At 52.7% G+C, this 20,958-nt stretch overlaps 6 protein-coding genes and 1 non-coding gene across 7 annotated transcripts; 4 read left to right on the top strand and 3 right to left on the bottom strand.

Annotated features, from left to right (window-relative positions):
• Window positions 1-5,443: 5,443 nt before the first annotated feature.
• BZA05DRAFT_117567 (uncharacterized protein) lies at window positions 5,444-7,434 on the top strand. Its single transcript, XM_051478645.1, has 5 exons — window positions 5,444-6,054; window positions 6,127-6,231; window positions 6,320-6,699; window positions 6,788-6,873; window positions 6,939-7,434. Exons 1-5 carry the CDS (start codon window positions 5,842-5,844, stop codon window positions 7,373-7,375), a joined length of 1,221 nt encoding a protein of 406 aa, XP_051337446.1. The 5' UTR covers window positions 5,444-5,841; the 3' UTR covers window positions 7,376-7,434.
• A 2,590-nt stretch (window positions 7,435-10,024) lies between these two features.
• Window positions 10,025-10,420, bottom strand: BZA05DRAFT_446719 (uncharacterized protein; the record flags this gene model as incomplete). Its single annotated transcript, XM_051487102.1, has 1 exon — window positions 10,025-10,420. The coding sequence occupies one exon, from the start codon at window positions 10,418-10,420 to the stop codon at window positions 10,025-10,027; it is 396 nt and encodes a 131-aa protein (XP_051337445.1).
• Window positions 10,421-10,669: 249 nt separating this feature from the next.
• Window positions 10,670-12,253, bottom strand: BZA05DRAFT_446718 (uncharacterized protein; the record flags this gene model as incomplete). The annotated part of the gene is made up of 5 exons (XM_051487101.1): window positions 10,670-10,853; window positions 11,059-11,085; window positions 11,152-11,543; window positions 11,609-11,916; window positions 11,995-12,253. 5 exons carry the CDS (start codon window positions 12,251-12,253, stop codon window positions 10,670-10,672), a joined length of 1,170 nt encoding a protein of 389 aa, XP_051337444.1.
• Window positions 12,254-12,793: 540 nt separating this feature from the next.
• BZA05DRAFT_446717 (uncharacterized protein) lies at window positions 12,794-14,843 on the top strand (the record flags this gene model as incomplete). The annotated part of the gene is made up of 5 exons (XM_051487100.1): window positions 12,794-13,156; window positions 13,215-13,373; window positions 13,455-13,601; window positions 13,895-14,518; window positions 14,814-14,843. The coding sequence occupies 5 exons, from the start codon at window positions 12,794-12,796 to the stop codon at window positions 14,841-14,843; spliced, it is 1,323 nt and encodes a 440-aa protein (XP_051337443.1).
• A 358-nt stretch (window positions 14,844-15,201) lies between these two features.
• On the top strand, window positions 15,202-15,288 carry BZA05DRAFT_t235. Its single transcript has one exon. It is a non-coding gene; the product is annotated as a tRNA-Ile (tRNA).
• Window positions 15,289-15,582: 294 nt separating this feature from the next.
• On the bottom strand, window positions 15,583-16,972 carry BZA05DRAFT_475475 (ribosomal subunit 39S-domain-containing protein). The gene is made up of 3 exons (XM_051488194.1): window positions 16,602-16,972; window positions 16,079-16,535; window positions 15,583-16,020 (listed from the first exon to the last, which is right to left on the bottom strand). The coding sequence occupies exons 1-3, from the start codon at window positions 16,928-16,930 to the stop codon at window positions 15,712-15,714; spliced, it is 1,095 nt and encodes a 364-aa protein (XP_051337442.1). The 5' UTR covers window positions 16,931-16,972; the 3' UTR covers window positions 15,583-15,711.
• Window positions 16,973-18,888: 1,916 nt separating this feature from the next.
• Window positions 18,889-20,530, top strand: BZA05DRAFT_340597 (carboxylesterase family protein; the record flags this gene model as incomplete). Its single annotated transcript, XM_051480971.1, is given in 5 exon segments — window positions 18,889-19,396; window positions 19,450-19,474; window positions 19,535-19,851; window positions 19,867-19,979; window positions 20,087-20,530. 5 exon segments carry the CDS (start codon window positions 18,889-18,891, stop codon window positions 20,528-20,530), a joined length of 1,407 nt encoding a protein of 468 aa, XP_051337441.1.
• Between the last annotated feature and the right edge of the window lie 428 nt (window positions 20,531-20,958).

The raw sequence follows: 20,958 nt of genomic DNA, 5'->3' as shown, positions 1-20,958 counted from the left end.
TATTTTATGGGAGTGTACATACCGATGGTAGCCACCACCTTAGGTCCCAATAGGTACTCTATATACCCAAAGCCGTGAACTCTCGCCCCGGTCGTGTCGTCGAGGATGCGACGGGGACGGACGGACGACACGCTAGGTACCTAGGTATCTAGTCACTCGGTGGACATTGGGGATGGACTTGCGGGAGCCCAGGACGCCGCATCTCAACATATGTATCCGACTCGGACTGGGTCCGAGTACCGGTAGATATAGATCAACGATTGAGGACCAGCCATTGTTGGACGCTCGCTGACGGAGCTGGTAGGGCACCAGGTGCTTATGTTTCTTTTCTTTTCGAAGACCGGACGTAATCCTAGTTATGGAGTAGGTAGTAGCAGGCAACTTGGACAGCGGTCCCTAATCTTACCCTGGTTGGTGGAAAGCCCGCCGTCGAACTGTAACTGCAACGAAACCGGACGTCCTGCCAACAACCCGAACGTCTCGAAGGGTGGAGCTCCTCTCGGGTCAGTGAAGATTACCCAGCGAACTTGTATTCTGCTATGACATGCTCACAGGTTCCACGGTTCCATCTGCTCACAGGTTCTACGCATATGTAGCGATGGGCTCGGGCCAGCTCTGCTGGTACATACCGTGCCAAGGGCCCGGCCAAGCCATGATTTGGATTCCTGTTGGAACTTAGAACTGGTCTATAACTATCCGTCACTAGGAGTCGAGATCGCCACCACCCCCATATGTACCGGGAAGGATAGTGGATCCGATACCCAGTCTAGCGGTCCGAAATTGAGGTTAATCTACTATACTCGGGATACGGTCCTGCGTTGAAAACGCTAGTGCGCACTAACCACCAACAGGCATTGGCACTGCCACACTTTCACTCTTATGGCAGCTGCGACACCATCACTTGGCATTTATGGCCATCACTTGGCGCGCTGTGTGAACTGGAAAAAACCTATGTAGGCGGCGACATCACCATCACTCGGTTTTCTCAGTGAACTAGAAATAGCAGTATGTAGGAAACATCACCCGGCACGGTCAGTGAACTGGAATAAAATATGTAGGCAATAGCATCACCTTGAACTGCAAATAAAAGTATGAAGGTGGTAGCATCACCCGGGCGCGCTCAGTGAAGTTTGAACTGGAATAAAAGTATATAGGCAACATCATCACCCGGGCGCGCTCAGCAGTATCACCCCGTGCACTCAGTGAAATGTCGCGACAGGAAACAAAGAGACAAAACATTCTCGACAAATATGTCTGTTACAATTCTTCCACTTGTTCATTTGGTGGGTGGAGTCAACGGCGTCAACTGTCCCCATTTCTGTAGAATCTCAACCCGTGATGGCAACGCAAAAACATTCCCTAACAGAGTACTTTCTTTGAATCGAGGACAGAGGGATCTTTCTGAACGATGGTATTCGCAGTGAGTCGGCAAAAACACGGGGGTACCTATCCGCGGCACGAAACTGTGGTATCCGCGACGCAAAACTGTGGTATCCGCAACGAGGAAATTACCAAAGAGCAGGAGCTGTCAGTCGGACAGCGAAGACAGTGAACTTACCAGCGGATGATTCGTGGTGGAGACAGTGTGCTATCGGCGTCGGGGAAAGTGTGTACTTGCGTGGTGAATGTTTGGTGATGGTAACGCGTCTGCGGAAGGATGTCCCCCTGAACGGATATCCATTGAGTAGAGTACTGTGGCGCTGTATTTTTTTATTTTTTTATTTACTGTGCCCAAAAGGCTTTAGCGGTTTCAACGCAGGACTGGCTCCCCTATACTCACATCGGAGGCGATCTGCCCAGTGCGAGACGATGAGTTCAGTGCCAGTGCCAGTGCTGGAAATGATCCAGTCGGAGGTTACTCGGCTAACTGCAATCGGAAAATTTTTCACAGAAAAAAGAAAACGCACACTCCAAGACGTTTAAATCGACCTGTTCAAATATGATCTTGATAAATAAAATGCTTACCGCACCCCCGGTAGTTATCGTCGAGTACTGGTACTGTGCACGATCCTCATGATCCAATCCGCGTAAGTATATATGCGGTGAGAGCTAGAGTACCAAGAATCCGCATGCAGGCGCCACCGATACCGCCTCTCAGAATTCAATACTCTACACGGGCGTACCCAAGCATCTAGTCGCTCTGGGGGTCTTTTAGTCTGCCCGCCTGTGTCGCGGACTGACCAATTGGATCCTATGTATATATCTAGGTAGCTGAATCATAGTTGAGCGTGAGTGGAACCATCATGATGCGGTATCTCAGTAGTGACACGGCTCGTGACAACAGATCCAGAACGGGCTTCACCCGCAATCGACCTCAAAGCCACGAATTATTCGCCAGGATCGGTTTGTAATTGTAGGTCATGCGTTTTGCGTTTTGCGTCGAACCGTGGTGGCGGTCTGGCTGACGGCGGCGGAGTGCTCGCGAATCACGCAGGTCCTGGCTGTTGGCGCTAACATAGATGCTGGATTCTACCAGGTATGTATGTAGGCTGAGTGCTGGATTCCCATGATCGCTTATGCTGGCTGACATCTGGACGTATGCTGTCTCAGTGAGGGATTCCTGCAACTTTCTCGGGGCGACTTTTGGGCTGACGGGAGCAGCTCAGCAGCAAGATCCCCAGCTTGGAAACGTCGAAGAAGAAGAAGAAGAAGAAGAAGAAAAGGTTTCGTGGTCCTGAAGTTCTGCCGGACGACAAGTGCTGCTTCCTTCGCGACGACGCGGTGGTGTTCGAGGTGGCGGCGCAGGCTACAATACCTGGGTAGTAGTAGGAGGAGTGGCTCCTTTCCTCAAAGGCCCTAGTTAAGCGGGAGGTCCCACTGAGCAAATTAGAGTAAGATATCGCTAGAACTCGAGATCCCCGAAGATTTCGGCTGCAACCAACCAGGTAGTTCTCCAGACTTTCGGGCTGTTGGCGTTGGCGTTGGCGTTGGCGTTGGGGGGAGGGCTCGAACGGTCGAACTGGTTAGTACATGGTACCCGAAACGATGCCGAAAGGCTTGCGAATCCCCCTGTGCATACTTGGCCACCGTTGCCGAAGAGGGGCCGTGGGGCGAAATGCGAATGCATCCACAGTGGCAAATACCATATGTAGCTCCGGAAGTCTCCACATGGGGTATGCACAGTACTACATCGGCGGTATTCACCAACTCACTAGATATGGTGGGGCATCTCTGTCTCGGTCAGCTTGGTTACATAGGTGGGTAAATCATTCGTATGATACATGGGAATGCACCTTCAAACCACAAGGACTTGCATCACGCTCTTTAGGTTCAAATAACACCACTTCCTCTAGAGTAGAAAACAGAGTTCAAGAGAAGGAACGGGGTGACAGAGGAGTTGTCATCACCTACTACTATGGTTAACCATGGCGTGTCTCGGAGATCTCCAAAGTCGGTTTATACTAGCACAGTACTCACCTGTTTTGCGGGTGGTTGGGGAAGTCGAGAGCTAGATAAGTGGAGTAAGTAACAAGTTTCTGTGTGGTGGGGCATGATGGTGACGAATAAAATTTTGTGTTGCGACGTTTGGGCTCGCTTATTTCTCCCGGTTCGGTTCCCGCGGAAAGCCCCGTTGCTATGGGATGTTCATCTAGGAACTCTAGTCACTCCTCTACCGTGGATGGCCCCTCATTCCGCGAGGGATTCGCCGTCGCTAGCAAGAGGGCCGAGCTCTCGTAGGTCGCGATTGGATCAGGATCATTGATGATTGGAATGGCAAATTCTGTTTGAGGATAGTTATCTAGGATTCTAGGTGCTCGGGAACAAATCCCGGCAGCTGAGTACGCACTCTATGGTACCGTACCTATGGCGTCCCCCTCAGCGATGCGATCGATTCGCCGTATCTGTTCGAATCGCGTGGTGCACTGCGTAGGAAGGGTAGGGTATGAAGAGTACGCATGTTGGGATTCGGATCGCAAGTGGGGCAGAAACCTTTGACCTACCTATCGAGCGGATACGGTAGGAACGGTATGTGCTGTACTCTGGCAAAGCGACATAGGTTTGTATGTACCGGTATCTATCATATGGGCGTGGGCAGTGGGCGCATAATTCTACATATCCACCTACCTGCCTAGCACAGCACGCGGCCCTGCCAGAGATCAACTGCCGTGGTAATGTTTCTGCAAGGTATGTAGATACTCTACGCACATACCTACCGCCATCGGATGAGTCGCCCGCAGATGCTGACTGCCTACCTAGATTACATACAGACAGTCAAAAACATCAGCCTCCGCCCGGTGGTGAACCCGGGACGGTGGGTCTTGTTTCCAGGCCCCCAGATTTTGGGGGTCCTGTCGAGATCTCCGAAGTCTTGCTCTACATATGTAGATATGCACACACAGCACGATGTACTTTGATGCTGGATAGTTATGTAACGAACGGCAGCAGAGTAAGTATGTAAGTCATACCAGCGAAGTACGGTGCCCCTCCCCCACCTGCGTCTTGTGTTTCAACTGACCCGGCTCGCACAACGTAGACTTTCCCTGCGGAAATCGAACGCGCTGGCCGTCACCTCACTATCTCACCCAACATCAACCGGTCTGTTCAGCCGGTATCGGCGGTGAAAGGCTGAGAGCGCTCGAGACGCGCAGGTGGTTTAGTGGGAATCCCACAGGAGGTTGGAGTTGCCTGGTGGACAGGATCTCACATGGATACCTACATACTTTTCTTTGGAGGACTGGATGGAGAGACCAGACCTCCCTCGAAAGCTGCGGGATCCGTGCAGTACCTAGGTGGGTATAATCCTAGGTACCTAGTTACAAGATCTACAGTTCCACTATACATATGTAGGATAACTACTCATGTACGAACCACGGCCCGGACGGTCCACTGCCACGGTTGGCCAGTGGCCAGGGCCCCAGGGGAACTGTTTGGCCCTCGCTCGCTCGCCAAAGAGGCGAAAATACTGTTGGAGATTCTCAAACTTCGCCAGATAGTGGGGGAACTGTGAGGTTTTCCGGATCGTTTCGAATCGTCGCGGACTGCAGGATTCGAAAATACTGCCGAGATTCTCGAACGCCGAATGATGGGGGGAACTGGGAGGTTTCCCGGATCGTTTCGAATCATCGCGAGCGGGAGGATTCGACAGCTTACTACCTACCTAGGTAACTAATAGGTGGGTACCATATATGTAGTACTCCAGCCAAGCGAAACGATTTTTCGCGTGGCACCTACTAGGTATGATAGTTACCTGCTAACCACAACGTGGTAGATATCACCCTGTACTGCACCTACCTAGCTACCCCATCAGCAGAAGGGTCCCGGCCCCTGATTCGAGCATCTTTTGCCCACCGACTTGCCCCCCGGGAATTGTGGAGTGGTCGCAGGAGCAAGATCTGTCGCCCGATGCAACTCATGGTAAGTTCGCCATAACGTCTCTGCACGGTTTTAGTGCGATGGGGATTTCTGAGACGTGCAAATCTTGCTCGAGCCGGATGGTTTCGGTGGAAATGCTACTGCTTACGGAAAAGGCTTTTGGGCCAAGGAACCAGCTGCATTCTCGAAGTTCTATACCTAGTAGTTGGTTATAGCACTACACTTATGCCCACCACGAGGATCCAAGCAGCCCGGGGATGCCGACTAGGTAGGTAGTGGGCTGGATCCAGGCATCGCGAGCTGGCTCGAGTCGGTAACTAGGGGCATATGTAGATGTACTCTACATAGGAGGTGGCTACGGCTAGTAAATACTCTACTCTGCGTACATAGGCACTCTACACTAGTCGCAAAGCCGCTTTTCTTCACAGGGGGGATGGAGGAGGGGGGATCAGGTATATGAAGTCGCTTATGCCCTGTGGGCCATGCGAGGCACCAGAGTGATGTCTTTCCATTCGAGCGATCCCTTCAATGTCGTCGAACATCAGCTTGTACGACGGGCTTATACCGCCAGCCAAGGCGGCAGCCATGGGCCTCCCGGACGATAACAGAGGACCGTTGCTGGCGACCACCACCATCGCCCTGTCGGCGCTGGCCTTGTTAATCGTGAGCACTCGAGTATACGGCAGGGCCTTTATCATGAGGATCCTTGGCCGCGACGACTACTGCATCGTCATCGCTACGGTACGCCATATGGCCGTCTCCCAAACAAATCATACGATCCCTTTCTCGGGGGTGCTGACGGCAGTGTGCTAGATGATAGCGATAACGATTACGGGACTGATGGCTGCCAGTGTGCCGTTCGGTTTGGGTAACCATATATGGCTCGTCGGCTACAAAAACATGAGGATAATCTTGAAGGTATGATATGTACAAAATACATACTCAATGTACTATGCTCAATAATGATGTCCGTCCTCACCGTCACCTCTTACTGACGTCGGTGCAGTACAGTTACATCATCCACATACTTTACATTCTGGGGCTCGGCTTCGCGAGAGCATCCCTCGTCCTCCAGCTCATCCGACTGGCGCCGTCGTACCGCATGTGCACGGTCTTCTGGGTGATATTCGGCTTCACGGCGACTTGTACGACTCTGTTCGTTTTCCTGCATACGTTCCTCTGCGGAATTCACCCCCAAATGTTCTGGATGAATACGGGTGGCTCCAATGGGTGCCTCGATTACTTCACATTGCAGAGTTCATACGGCGTGGTCAACATCCTCATGGACTTCGTGGTGTGGCTGGCGCCGCTCAAGATCATCTGGCAGGTGCGCTTGCCTTGGGGGCAGAAATACGGTCTTGCCGTCGTTTTCGCCTTGGGCGCTCTGTAAGCTTTCTCTTCCTTCGATTCCTCTCCAACTTTGGCTGGGGAGGTTTTTCGTTGTCGGCTCCGCTCATCCCAAGTACCTATATAGGGTGTGGATCGCTGCCATTGTGCGCCTTATTTACGCCCTTCGCATTGGGACTGCCATCGGGAAAGACCGTCCCATCGACCCATCGTGTTAGTTATTCTCCCCCTCCTGGGTAGTATCATAACCAGCCCCTAACGTCGCACGCATCCCATAGACAACGTATCCGATACAGCGCTTTGGATGACGATCGAAATCCACGTCGGCATTATGTGCAGCAGCATTCCGACGCTGCGCCCAGCGATACGTAAAGTGATGCCCAGGCTCCTCGGCAGCTCTATCGCCAGCAGCTCGCAGGGCACCGGCGGGCGGCAGCCGCCACACCTCCCGTCCATCAACACGTACCACTCGCGCTCGGGCGCTAACTTCTCGCGCACTGGCGGCGGCGGCGCGCCCGGCATCCCGCTGGAAAGTATGTTCTCGAAATCCGATGACTGTTCCTCCTCGACCGAGCGGTTCGCGGGCGTGTCGGCCCCCATGACCACGGATATTGAGGGGAACTACGATGATGGCTCCGCTGTCGACGCCAGAGGTGACCTTGACGGGCTGGCGGGAATCGTCAAACGGACGGAAGTGAGGATTTCGGAAGCGTAGCCGCTGCCGCCGCCGCTGCAGCCGCCGCCGCCGCCGGTTGCGCTCGTGTAGATACTTTGCATATTGTATGTTGATGAACCATAGCATTTTAATGTCGATACGGCCTTTGCACAAGACACTAGCAAGTATGGGATTGGATGCCGACGGGGGGAGATGGTGGGGAGGTGTCGGAGAGTTGTGATCCGAAGCTCGAGACGCAATGGTATTCTGGAATACAGCACACCCGTAGATTTTTCCCTGTGGTGATGATGCACACGCACCCGCTGCATCCATGGTCACGGGGGAAGCTACCTGAAACTCGACATCAGACAGGGTGGAGGGGGGGAGGGGGGAAATGTTTCAGACAGACAGCCGGAAATATCGTTGGATTACCATCAGAGTGGATAGTTCGTTCGGGTTCATCATGAACGGTCACTCGGACTGCCTAATGTTTCGGAAAAAGACGAAACGAGATCAGTGGTATGCGGCCGTATGCGACAATAAACTGAATTATCTCTCTCTCTCTCGATAGTATGCGGATGCCTACGAAAGAGGCTCCGTTGACATAAAGTTATCTCTCCATCTCCCTTGTCATACTCGTGAAAGAGTACTTTTCACAATTAGCAATTTCCAGGGTGAGGGATACCGTACCGTATGAAGAAACGGCCTGGGTTCGAGTTGCTTTGTATGTACATAATACGATACGTATACGGGAATCAGTGCAAATCCCGATAGCTTCCTCCAGACCATAGACCATACGCGCAGTGAATAACTCATCCCAGGCTATACCTAGTTAATCCATCCGCCTTTCCTGGACGTATGTGCTTATGTATTAATAAGACCAAGCAAGGCTCCCGCTGTGCATGGCTAATCCCTGCGAACCATCACGACAGTTTATCCCAACGTCGTGCCGCTCCTACGGCGGCAGACGTTGCCGTTCTACTACCGGTACACGCACACCGGCGGCCACTCCACCACTCCCCCTAAGCCTTGGCTGTTAACCTCAAACGGATTTAGAGCCTGTTTGTTCGATGGCGGAGAGCCACGCAAGGTGCTCATCTGCGATAATCTCTTCTACTACGGGGGTAGGCGGGGCTGCTTGTACGTATCAGCCTATCACGAACGTACTTCGGGGTAAACTTAGGAAAAGGGGCAATGAATGGATGGATGGATGGATGGATGGATGGATAGTAGACGATTTTCTGTCGATTCTCATGCTTCTCGTCCGGTAGGTCGGAGAAGGCCTCTACATACACGCCCATCCAGTTCAAGACACAATACTCCTACATACATAGGAGCTATCCCCGTCCCCTCCGGCTTCCAAGATGCGTACGGTGCGTCACGGGGTCACTGTATGTGTCCAACATATCGTCCGTACAGTGTAAGGAACCTTCAGGATCGTGAGCCTTCCGGAGGTCTAATCCTGGCACATAGTAACTACCAACACTTAGTTCCAACTTCCCCGACACTCTGGCGAAACCGAGAGAAAGAAACCCCAGTGGACGCGGCTGCACCGCCCAAGCGCCGCATGCTCGGATGTATCCCGCCATACCTAGTACAGGGTACTTACCTAATGTACTCAGACGTCAAAAACAACGAGTGATGCCGGATCATTCCCGGGGCTGTACATAGTGCCCGTGTAGATTCAACAGCGAACACCTTGACCTCTAACTAGCTCCTTTTAAATGATTTGGAGCTCTGGGGTTGCCTCTGGGGAGACGCGGAAGGGAGGAAGGATTACTATAGTAGTATGCGACCACTAAATCCAGCCTGCATGTCAAGCTTTATCACTCGGCGACCCGAATCAATCCAGTTTTTGGAAACACTGGTGAGTCGTCTTATTTCAAGCTCTCGTTCACTCCTTGCTCCACCTCTTTCTATTATGTGTTCTCACGTTCTCCATATTTCGGCTTCCTCGTCCACCAGATTCGGTAGCACAAATGGCGGGAGGTTTTGCATGACGGCTTTCACTCTTAGACCGTAGTGGAGGCTGACCGTAGTTACTTTAATAGTGAGAGACCAAAAAATAGGATGACGCAAAAAGGTTGACTAATCCTGTGGATGGTCTATGATGATGATGAACAGAAGGAAACAAGACGGATAGACAGAACAGAACAGAAACAATATCTAGAAAACAATTCAACGTTCGCCCGCCGCATCGGGTTTAATCCGGATCACACCCCATAACATTAGGTCCCTTCCCCGGTCTCTCCTGCCAACGCAAGCCATCAATAAGGTCCCTCCATTTCGCCGATCACCGCAACACCAAGGCGCCTCAACCCCCGCGCTCCCTCCATTACATATCAGGGATCTTTTTCTGTATGTATACCGACGGACTCCACACCTAACCCTCCCTTCCAGAAACCAAGCCCCCAGTTGTGAATATACATAATACGCAGTTGTATGATGCGTGGATGTATCTCCGGAAGATAATCACCGGTAAAAGCAACAACACTTAGGTAGCACCCGTGTACATGACCGAATTCAGCTAGCCTACCCCCACATCAACGCCAGCTAATGATGATCTGCACGAATACCAAATGTACAACTCCAACAAGCTTACGGAAGCCTCTCCGTAAACCTGAAAGAGTTAGCGCATGCTAAGAAAATAAAAGGGAAAGGAATACCTCGCAAAAATAAAGTCACTCCTTATAAACATGTCGTCGTTCCCTAGTCCTCGTAGTAGACATCAGATCCGCCATATATATGGAAGCCGACGGTGTTGAGAGGGCGATTTTGTTCCCTTAATTCGACGAATTCGTCGATTTTACCCTGGGAAATATATATAGATGCAAGGTTTTCCGTGATCTTTAAGGTATTTGGATGCTCTTTGCCAAGGACCCTCTTACTCGCCTCCAAGGCCGACTCCAGCAGCCTCTCAGCCTCCTTCCACCAGCCCCGCTTCCTGTATTTCAATGCGAGGGAGGCCATACTGGTCATGCTCTGCAAGGTATCTGGATGCTCATTGCCAAGCACCCTCATCCTTATCTCCATCACCTGCACCTCCAGCCCCTCAGCCTTCTTCCATCGGCTCTGCTTCCTGTATGTCAATGCAAGGGAGGCCATACTGGCCAAAGTATCTGGATGTTCTTGGCCGAGCATCCTCATCCTTATTTGCATAACCTGCACCTGCAGTCCCTCTGCCTCCCTCCACCGGCCCCGCTTCCTGTATGTCGTTGCAAGGCTAGCCATGCTGGCCAAGGTAGTTGGATGTTTTTTGGCCGAGCACCCTCATCCGTATCTCCATGATCTGCGCCTCCAGCACCTCGGCCTCCTTCCACCGACCCTGATTCATATATTTCGATGCAAGGGTGACTATAGATCCTTCATCTCCATCCTCATCATCTTCCCCTCCTCATCCTCCTCTATCGAATTAGGCACCACAAATAGCGCGATCTGTTGCATGTGCTGTCCGATATGGCGCTGAAGAATACGAGGAGTAAGATTATTCTTTCCACACAGAGGGCAACTCTGCTTCGACTCTGTTGCTATTTCGGACCTGTTCACCAAAACAGGTAGTTGGGTAGATCCGATCCGGTCTTCATGGGAATCGACGACGTGTTGTGCAAACGCTGTACTGGAAGACTAACCCTCCTGGCATGTGCCGCAGAACCATTCCCTCCGATGCTGGATTCTCAAACCACTCGTGCATACGTTCAAACAGGTGCTCTGACCTTTGACAATTTGGAAAAGTACACACATACGGCCGGAGATCTTTGAAGACATGCCGTCTTTAATGACCATAGGAGTCAGCGATTCAGTCCTTCAATTATTCTTTTTTGAGAATCCGGACTTACTTCCATGACTGCCAACCCTGAATCTTCACCAACGAAAAACAATATGGGCACTCGAAAGGTGTTCCCTCCAACGAGGATTCTTGGTCAGGCGGTGGTGGCACGCGAAGCCTGTTGGGGTCTCCCATAGAGGACGCATACGATGTCACGGACCGAGTGTCGTCCTCTACGGTCCAACCATGATCTGGGTCGATAGGGAATATACTTTCTCCGTCCACCGCTATGCCCGTTTCTGCAGGGTCACCACCACTAGCCGCCGCCGCTTGTCCACCCTTCAGAAACGTCGAGACAGTAGTCACCGCTTGCGTAGTTGCGTAGGCGACGGTTAAATTTTCAAGGACGCCAGAATCGTCGAGTGTTGTCACGGCCAGCTCCAGCCGGGGGCGTCCGACAATCTTTTCATGATGTTTTTCGTAGTAACTGAGAAGTTGGCGGCGTTTGAAGTTTGCTCTCCCAAGACGTTCCACCAGAAAGTCTTCAGCATCTGGAAACTTATTATCGACATGGTCGACATCGGGCCGTGATAATGCGAGACGTCGATGAAGGAGCACTTTTCCAACCGGTCTCGTGGTGCCGGATTTGCGACCGCGATTGAGGTGTTATAGAGACAGGTGATGATATTGGAAACGTCAAGTAGACACTCTTCGAATTCGTCGCTTGTATCCGGGTCCGAATCGGAGTCGCTGTCTTCTGGGTCTTGCGTTTCCGACATTCCGCCAGTCACCGGAAGCCCATCTGCCAACGTTTTGGCGGATCCGGCCGAAAGCGCTTATTCATGATATCAGCTCAGACCCACTGCTACTACCTACTCTGCTCGAGTACTGGCTGGGCTTGAGATCCGCTTACCGTCTTTTAGAACGTCATTCAGACTACCCAACAGCTTCACGACCATATCCTTCACCTTCGAAGCTCCCCGTAGGCGACGATCGAGTGACATCTGGTTATTGCTCTGTCGATGCGCTCCACAATTCTCCGCCCACACCCTGAATCGACCGACATCTTCGCGAAGCTTGGTAGGGATATTTCCGGGGCTTCCTAGCCTGAGCGAGTCGAAGAGATGCTGAAAGGATTTCATGCGCTCGCGATAAGCGGAAAAGGTCGACATTTCGGTGGTTGCACGTACGTATGCACATACGCGGACCCGAATTCGCTGATGGAGGAAGAAATGAGACTTAGATTTTGAATTGTAGGATATGGATTGCGAGGGGATCTGACGTATCTACTCCACCCTGTCGATACATCCGCACAGGCTTCGAACCAATCCTTCTGCGGCAGGACATGCAGCAGAAAGGTCGGCCAATCACATCCCTCAAGAACAGAACACGACATACCTACGGTACTTACTCTTAGCATGAGGCTTAGAGATCGTAAATGCGGGGCCGAGGCTTTAAACGCCATCACTTCTGCTTCCCGCCGGCGAGAACGAAGCTCTTCTTTCTCACTATACGTGAGTAATTGCGCTGTCACTTATTCACTTGATATTGCACTGACTGAAATGAGCGCTTGCCAGACGGGCTATATCTATACCTACCTATATACCGATACGCGGATCCAGTCGTGCCCACTACATACGAGGAATCCCGCCAACACCGCAGGCGAGGCTGGAGACACTCTGCTGTTGCCCCGATTCCGCAGACATCCCGTCATGGAGGTTGCCGGACTCGTCTTGGCCATACTTCCGCTTTTCTTGAACGGGCTGCGACAGATTGACGATGGTAGTCGTAAGGTCTTCGGCTACCGAAGAGCTTTGGGACGTCTGGTGCAAAAGATTGAGGTGGAAGCTATGAAGCTCGAGAACACATTCGAAATCCTGCTCGGAGATATTGTTCCGCCCAAGAAACTGCAGGAACTTTTGGATGGTAATGGCTGGGAAGGCACCACCATCGCCGAAAATCTGGAGCGGCGTCTTGGGTCACTGGGGACCAAGATTTTTAGGCGACATATGGAGGAATTTAACTCGAAGCTTAGGGAATTGGCTGAGGGACTGAGACTTAACGAGAACTTTGAAGTATGGAGCTCTTCCCTCATTCTTCCGTCACGTACATATTGATCATGATCCTTTGCAGCCGGCGTTGCTGGAAACAAAGTCCAAGAAGCGGTTGTGGATGAAGATCAAGTTTGTCGCAAAAGAGGGAGATTATTCTTCACTGCACCAAGATATCGTCCAGATCAACCATGAACTTGCGACCTTGGCAATGTTACGAACGTGTCCTGCCGAAGTTTCCGTATCCAAAAAGACATGACACCTCCCGGAGGCCTATGATCTGGTGCGCCAGTATACCATGACTATTTATGGCGTATTTCAGATGAGGTTGCAGGAAGCTCCGGCCTGCACATGTGATGCTGCACACATCGTCAACCTTCGACTGCAGAGCATTATCGACAAGCAAGGACGGGCTGCTGGAGCTGTGAGGTTCAAGGTCACCTTCTCATATGATCTTAAAAACGCGATGGTGAGTCGGACGCCATGGGATTTCAACGGCTCAGGGTTCCGGCCAATCGAGGCTGAAAAACCCACAGTACCCGCAGTCAAACTACAACCAGCACCGGTCATCAAGCCCCACCAACCAAAGCAGCAAGTCAAAAAGAAATTCGGCAGCAAAGTCGGTTCTATTTTCAGCTCGGATAATCAGCCTGCAGTCCGGACCACATCTACAAAGCACACTTTCAAGAGCGGGCAACACTTAGCGTGAGCAAAAGCTTGCCCTTTCGCCTGAGAGGTTTGAACACAAGCTGACGTTTCTAGTGCGGCGGCAACCCCTCTGGCAAAAAGGGTTTCGTTTGGTCCTGGCCTCAAGACCGCAGCTCCTCAGGGCGTGAAAATCCCCCAATCTCCCTCCCGCTAAATTTCGGGAAGGAGATAAAGAACCTGTGTTATCGGGCGGAGCGACAGCTCGGCGAATACAGTGTCGGAATACTGGATCCGGGTCGTGACCAGTGGCATCGCATGCAACCGCCCATGGAACCGTTGGCAGTTTCTGATATCGCCATCACGTTTTCGCTGCAAGAACTCCTTCGTAACGGTGTTCTTGGGCTCAACGAAAGGCTTCAGATCGAAGTCCAGCTTGCCTCAGCTGCTGTCCAGCTACACGGCACAAAGTGGCTTGAAGAAGGCTGGTGTAGCGAAGATATACTGTTCTGCGGCCGCCAGGATGCAAAACTTCGAGCGATAGACGGGACCTGGTTACCCGAGCCCATCGTCAATAACCCCTTCGTTCGAAAAGAATTTGGCAGCTGCGCAAGTGTATCGAGACAGAAAACATTGACGATAAATCACGAGCGGAAAATCGCCGAGTACGACAAGTGTCTTTTCTCCCTGGGGATCGTCCTAATCGAGCTTTGGTTCAGAAAATGCTTCGAAGACCTGAACGTCCGCTTAACAATACCCAAGCCGACAACAAGGCGGATTACGACATAGTTTGTCAGCTAGTGGGAAGACTTATCGAGTCGGGTGAGAGCTACATGCTTGCCTTGTCTCGATGTCTCGGGCTATGCCGTCCTGGATCCAATAATCCTCCACCGCGAAGGTTGGATGATTCTAACTACAAGGACGAGGTCCATCAGTATGTCATCAACGTGCTCGAGGAGAACTATAAGGCAAGTCTATATTGTCTCTGTTTCTCTCTTCCTTCTCTCTGCCCAGCGCGCTCACTCACATTTGTCAGATTTCGACCAGCGCAATGTCGGACGACTGATCAGTTGGTGGCGGCCGCGTCGGTGGGTGCCCACTCGGGAAACTTTCCCCTCTGCTCTGTTGTCTCTTTCTCTCGCACAAACACACTCTCACATTTTGATGCTTGCGCTTTCTCTTATTTCCGCACTGTCCGGTTGTTTCTTCACACATTACCTAGCAAATGTAGTCTCGTGTTTTCCTTGTAGCAATGTAGAGTGCATACCTATCCCGCGCAAATACATTATCATTTCCGAAGCCAAATACTGATTGCAAGCTCCTACCCGCAACCTCCTGGGCCATTGCTCAACGCTATCCCCTCTCATGCTACGGCGTTGAACCGCCACGTTCATTATAGGTCACCGGGCTCAACGGCCATCAAAGGTCGCTTAGCTCAGTTGGTTAGAGCGTGGTGCTAATATCAACGATATGCAACGCCAAGGTCACAGGTTCGACCCCTGTAGTGATCATTTTTTGCTACCTCGAGGTGGTGAGTATTTTGCGCTGGTCGTTGTGCTCTTGCGCGTTCTATATACCCTGGGAGCATGTGATCTCAGCGAACTGCTTGGGAAGTGCTCCTCGCGACAGCGCCCTGCCTCCCTCCCTTGTGCCGACGAGTGAGATTGTAGTCGAATGGGAGCTGGAACGCCGGCTTGCAACTTGAGGTCACTCACGGACAGCGGGAAACTGCCGCTTATTGCTGGATAATGTTCAAGTAAACGGTCCAGTCGTAGGCAACACCAACCAAAACACTTGGGTAAGTACTCCAAAGCTTGAGTGATGTGAAACCAATTTCGGCAGCAGGACCGAGCCCAAGGATCTATCTAGGTACCGTAAATTGCCCATCCTTCCCCGACTATATTACAATACACCGTCTACCAAACCACAACCTCTCAGCGGTACACCACATGCCCTTTGAAAGCCTTTTGTGGTTTGTCAATGCCTTCGTAAGTGTAATCAACCACCTGCTCGATAGGCCTAGCCCGACCAATGACCCGCTCCTTGTCCATGGGCTTTATCCGTGACGAGAACAGCTTTACGTTCGGAAGCTCGGCGAGCTCAGTCTCCACCAGTGCGTCGGCGAGCTTTTTAGGCGGAGGGGGAGTGATAAGGTGTCTCAAGAGGTCCAAGACGGTGTTGGTTTGTGTTGCTACGGCGTCGGGAATGCGCTGGCCGGTGAGCTGGAGAACACGTTTGATGATCTATGATGAGCGTCAGTAAGGTTGATGGCCGAAAGAGCTAGCGCGAAGGGGTACAGACCGCGAACTTGACTTGTTCTTGCGATATTGGTAGCCTGACCCAGCCCTCGCCCCTGAGGCCCTGCTCGAGCCACTGAGGCCGTGGCTCATCTGACTCGACCATAAACTCTGCTTCCACGGCTGTTTCTGCCGCCTCAGCGGTCTCAGCCACGACCTCCGTTTCGGCAACAATATCTGCCTCCACCTCCACCTCCACCTCCTCGGCAAGAGGCACAAGCGAGTTTAAAATCGCCTCCTCTACCTCCGGCCCTGCAAACTCAACACGCACCTCACCACTCTCCGTAACTACAATCTCCACATCTCCCGTAGCAGTCTCCGGTGTCGTAGGCGTATTAATTCCAATCTCCGTTACCGGACTCCTCCCATTCAATCGCAGCGTGAACACCTCAACGACAGCCCGATGAAGGGCACGATGTATATCCTCGGTCTGCAGCACCGTCTCCGTTTTCGGTGCAAACCTATACCCGGCCGCAGAGTCAGCCCCACCCTCATCTACCTCGCTCCACCTTGGGAATGATACATACGGAACAATAAGCCACATGTCACTCAGCTTTTCCAGTCCAGCAATGGGCAGTCCCCTTGCATCCAGCGCCTCGCGGTACTCGGGATCTATCTCTATCTCGCTATTCTCAACGACCTTTGCGCCGGTGGAAGGAATCCGCTTGTACGGATCGTTCGGGCCCGGTGGAGCATCGGTGCCCCAGAGGTTCCGACGGATGCGCTCGGTGATGGACGGGCTGTCGGAGGCGAAGCGTGCGGATTGCGAGATTGTGGTGGCGGCGGTGGACGCGAGAATAGGACGGCGCGTGCAGGCGCAGGGCCGGGTGAGACGGGACAGTATCGCGCGGCGCATGGTGGTTGTGAATTGAGTAGAGCTGGCCTGGCCGGGAGTGTGTGTCGCTCCGCCAAAAAAATGTTGCGGGGTGGTGTTTAGCGGGTTTACCCGGTTTTTCGTGTAACCTCTGCAGCTAACTAGTTGGAACGGCGCTTCTAGTTCGCATTGGGCTAGAACACGGAACCGAAAACTGTCTCAGGTTTCGTCTTTGACAGCCCCGGTCGACGCGGCTGCGCTTATTATTTTTTGGTCTGGTGGCTGCAATTGACCTTAACCATGACGGAGGGTCCCATTGTTTTCTTTCGATTCCTTTCACCCTCATTCTTTCCCCCTTCTATTCTCACTACGGGTGCCGCAGGATCAGACAGCCTACAACTCCGAGTCTGTATAGTACTTACTACGAAGTTGTCTCCGGTCGACAACGGCAGGAGCTGTCTCCAGACATAGACGCCATTACCGGTGCCCGTTTGAATTCCCAGGCGTGAACTACCGGCAGTGATGTGCCTCCGGTCGATCTGATGGTGGTGTAATTTAGCTGCTCCTTTCCTTCACCAATCCTAGTGTTTCCCATCCCGCAGAGTTGTGGCAGGGCTAACTATAGACATCACGACAACTATTTGGCCACGAATCATACTGACAGCCAGGCTCCTGTGGCTCCCCAAGCCACATGCAGTACCCAATCGAAAGGTCTTCATGATGGCTCAGCTGTATCTCAGCTTAGCAGCATCGACCAGGGGGGTACATACAACTATACCCCTCCTCGTCCTCCTCTCTTCAACCGTGACTTCTCTCCGCTATCTAGATCCATACGCCAAAGGAATCGCTAGTGGATTTAAACTTGGACGGCGAAGGTCCCAAAACACTGGATGGAAACCGACAGAAAACGAAGAGAGTTAGGCAAGCTCGAGACAGACATGATGACCGCCTTCTTTGTCGTCTATGGCATCATCTCCGCCGTATTTAACTGCGAGTGATTATTCTGAACGTATCAACCATCTCGGAAGCCCCGAGGAGGTGAAGGTGAAGCTGACAGAAGTTCTTCCTTTCTGCTGGGCGAAAATTCTGCCAAAGCGATTTGAGACTCAGTGGAGGTCAATGCCCCTTCTCTGGAGGCAGTCATTGATGCAAAGACCAGCTACTGGCTACGGTGCGGCTGTGGCTTCGTTATTCTTTCTTCAATTCTCTTCTCTGCTCCTCTTGATGTGGTATATTATTTAAGTAATGAATTCGTGGCGCTGCGGAGGAGGAGGAAGATCCCCCGGTCGAAACGGCTGAGCTGAGACACGAGCTGAGCAATCACGAAGACATATCATGGTGCGCCACGTTTGGCCAGAAACGGCCTTTAACGGATCCTGCCTGGAAATCTGCCTCAACTCAGCTCGAGCGTGGCGGTACACGGGTGGGAAGCGGCGGGCTTTGTGGTCGATAGATCTACTCTAGAGATATTGAAGCTTATGAGTGATGATTGTGGATGCGAGTACCGTCAAACCTGCTGCTTGCAAAGATGGCCGAGGCGAGATGTAATGCGTAGATCACCATACCTGACCAGTATTGCGGCGCCGACTCCGTCTGCTCTGCGCTGCCCACTTTTCGAGTATTCTGCTCACAAGACGTCACCTGTAGTCCATTGAGCTGGCTATGCCTTGGACTTGCTTTTCTTCCGACTCGTATTCACGACCGATAGCCTAGACCGAAGTGTGGTCCTTAGAAATCCGCCCCGGTTGCTATTCATAGCAGATACCTATTGATACATTCGTTTACGAGTTGCGGGCTGTGGGCTGCCGCCGTGGTTGGTCGGAGGCGCGCAAAGCCTTTTAGTTCTGACGTTTGCAGGCGGCCAGTCTCACAGGGTTGAGAGTTATTCTGAATGGCGGGCTTGCGGTCGTGATCTACAGTGTATAAATCATCGAATTCCTTCGTAGGTAAGTACAGATCGATACACTGAAACCCCTGGGATATCTGGCTCCGAAGCAGCTATGCATTTCACCGACCTCCTCTTCGTGCTCCTCCTCGCATTGTTCCAGTTCACCGAAGCCAGGCCGGGCTACACCACAAGCCCACCACCGGCGGTAAACACCACGTCCGGGGTCGTCAGCGGCTTCGAACCCGTTTCCGGGGTGCATGCGTACCTGGGAATCCCGTATGCAGTCCCGCCATTGGGCCTCCAGTTCATGCTCCCGAAGCCGGCGCCGTACAGCGAGGAGCCGATCCGTGCCACAGCCTTCGGCCCGAGCTGTATCCAGTTTGCGTACAAGACCGTCTTCTATGAGATTGCGGAACCGGCGGAACCGCAGAGTGAGGATTGCTTGAGTGTGAATATCTGGGTTCCGGCCGGTCATGATCGTGTGCACGGGAAGGGGAAGAATGGGAACGAGAACGGGAAGGGGGGATTGCCAGCTATGGTGTGGATTGTTGGTGGTGGGTTTGGGGAGGGAGCAACGTCGTGGGAAGGCATGTTCGCAGTGCGCCACTGCTTCCGGATGGGTAGATAGCTGACATTGATCGTGCAGTCACCAGTGGTGCAAACATTGTGAAAGCGCATCCCGACGTTATCATCGCATAGTTCAAGTCTGTACCTCTTGCCCCACCGTTGATCGTGCGTATCCACCGCTGACCATCTAGCTATCGCCTCAACACATTCGGCTTCCCCAACAGCCCCGCGCTCCCGGAACGCAACATCGGGTTCCTGGACGCGCGCCTCGCCATCGAATGGCTGCACGCCAACCACGCCTCCTTCGGCGGCGACCCCTCCAAGATAACACTCTTTGGCGAGAGCGCTGGCGCCGCCATAATCGGCTCGTACGCCTACGCCTACACCGACAAGCCGCTAGTCCGAGCGTTGATTATGCAAAGCGGCACCGGCGACATCATTGGCAACTCGGACGACTCGGAGTTCAAGCGGGTATCGGATGCGGTCGGGTGTGGCGGCGGCGGCACGAGTGATGAGGATTGAGTCCGCTGCTTGCAGGCGGTGGATGCAGGAGGGATCCGACAGGCGATCTCGAACCTGACGCTGAACTACTTCGCTTCTCCGAACGGCGGGGCTCCGGGAGTGGATAACCGCACGGTGTGGTCGACGGCGGAACACTACCGGCGGGGCTTCGAGGGAAGTTTGCAAAGCTCGTGAGCATCCGCCCCCCCCCCCCCCCCCCCCCATCCTGTCCGCATACACAGCTAAAATTCTCCCTACAGCCCACCCTGATCGGCGTAAACGACAAACAAGGCGACAACACCGTCCCGTTCCACAAGGATCGGGGGATAAACTACACAGTGAGCGACATCTGCACAAAGACGATGTTCACGTGCCCGTCAGCAGGACACTCTCTGATCCGCGCCAACAACTCTGTGCCCACCTACCACTACCGCTACATGGCGCGCCTGCCATCTGTGACGCCCTACAGCTGGATCCGCGGCGCTTTCCATGGCGCCGAGGTCGGCACCGTGTTTGGGTTTCTCGATGCGGGCATCGAGACGCCGCAAAGCTGGGAACGCGAGATTAGCAAATACATGATGGATGCTTGGGTTACCTTCGTGAAGGATCCCAAGGATGGGCTGCGGGAGCGGCGATGGTGGCCGCAATACAATCCAGCAGGTACTTATCGCCACTCTGTCCGGTGAGAGAAAATCGCTAACCACCACTGCGGTAGGGAATACGCTGGTCGAGATGTTCCCAGACAACAAGGTTGGCGTGGAGTTTGTGCCAGCCGGGAAATACGACGAGGGTGCGACAACCCGCCGCGTATACCAATTGAGTCCTTTGGGCCGTACTAGGTAGGCCTGCGCATAGGTATGAGTGTGTTTGTTACGAGGAGGATGGAAAGAGGAACTTATGTCTATAACGCCGATTATGATAATAAAATTTTCAGTATTTATTCCGTAGGCCTACAGAACTCCCTGCACTACAAGAATGTCGTAAATGTTTGCTTGCGTACAGCACGTCTTACTCACAGTACGTATTGTTGAAACTATAGGTTTCCTACCGTATGCATACCGGACTCAGTGACCGGAGCATTCTGCTCAGCAGGGAATTTCTTCCGAAGGACGCT

The sequence above is a fragment of the Tricharina praecox genome (genome assembly GCF_024521635.1).
Source record: "Tricharina praecox strain CBS 144465 chromosome Unknown BZA05scaffold_20, whole genome shotgun sequence".
Classification (NCBI taxonomy): Eukaryota; Fungi; Ascomycota; class Pezizomycetes; order Pezizales; family Pyronemataceae; genus Tricharina; species Tricharina praecox.
This window is presented reverse-complemented; position numbering and strand designations above follow the sequence as displayed.

Coding starts and splice junctions, on each gene's coding strand:
- BZA05DRAFT_117567 (XM_051478645.1), top strand. CDS start 5,842: ATGTCGTCGAACATCAGCTTGTACGACGGGCTTATACCGCCAGCCAAG. Junction 6,232..6,319: donor ACATGAGGATAATCTTGAAG/GTATGATATGTA, acceptor ACGTCGGTGCAG/TACAGTTACATCATCCACAT. Junction 6,874..6,938: donor CCGTCCCATCGACCCATCGT/GTTAGTTATTCT, acceptor CGCATCCCATAG/ACAACGTATCCGATACAGCG.
- BZA05DRAFT_475475 (XM_051488194.1), bottom strand. CDS start 16,930: ATGCGCCGCGCGATACTGTCCCGTCTCACCCGGCCCTGCGCCTGCACG. Junction 16,536..16,601: donor GACATGTGGCTTATTGTTCC/GTATGTATCATT, acceptor GGCCGGGTATAG/GTTTGCACCGAAAACGGAGA. Junction 16,021..16,078: donor AAGAACAAGTCAAGTTCGCG/GTCTGTACCCCT, acceptor CGCTCATCATAG/ATCATCAAACGTGTTCTCCA.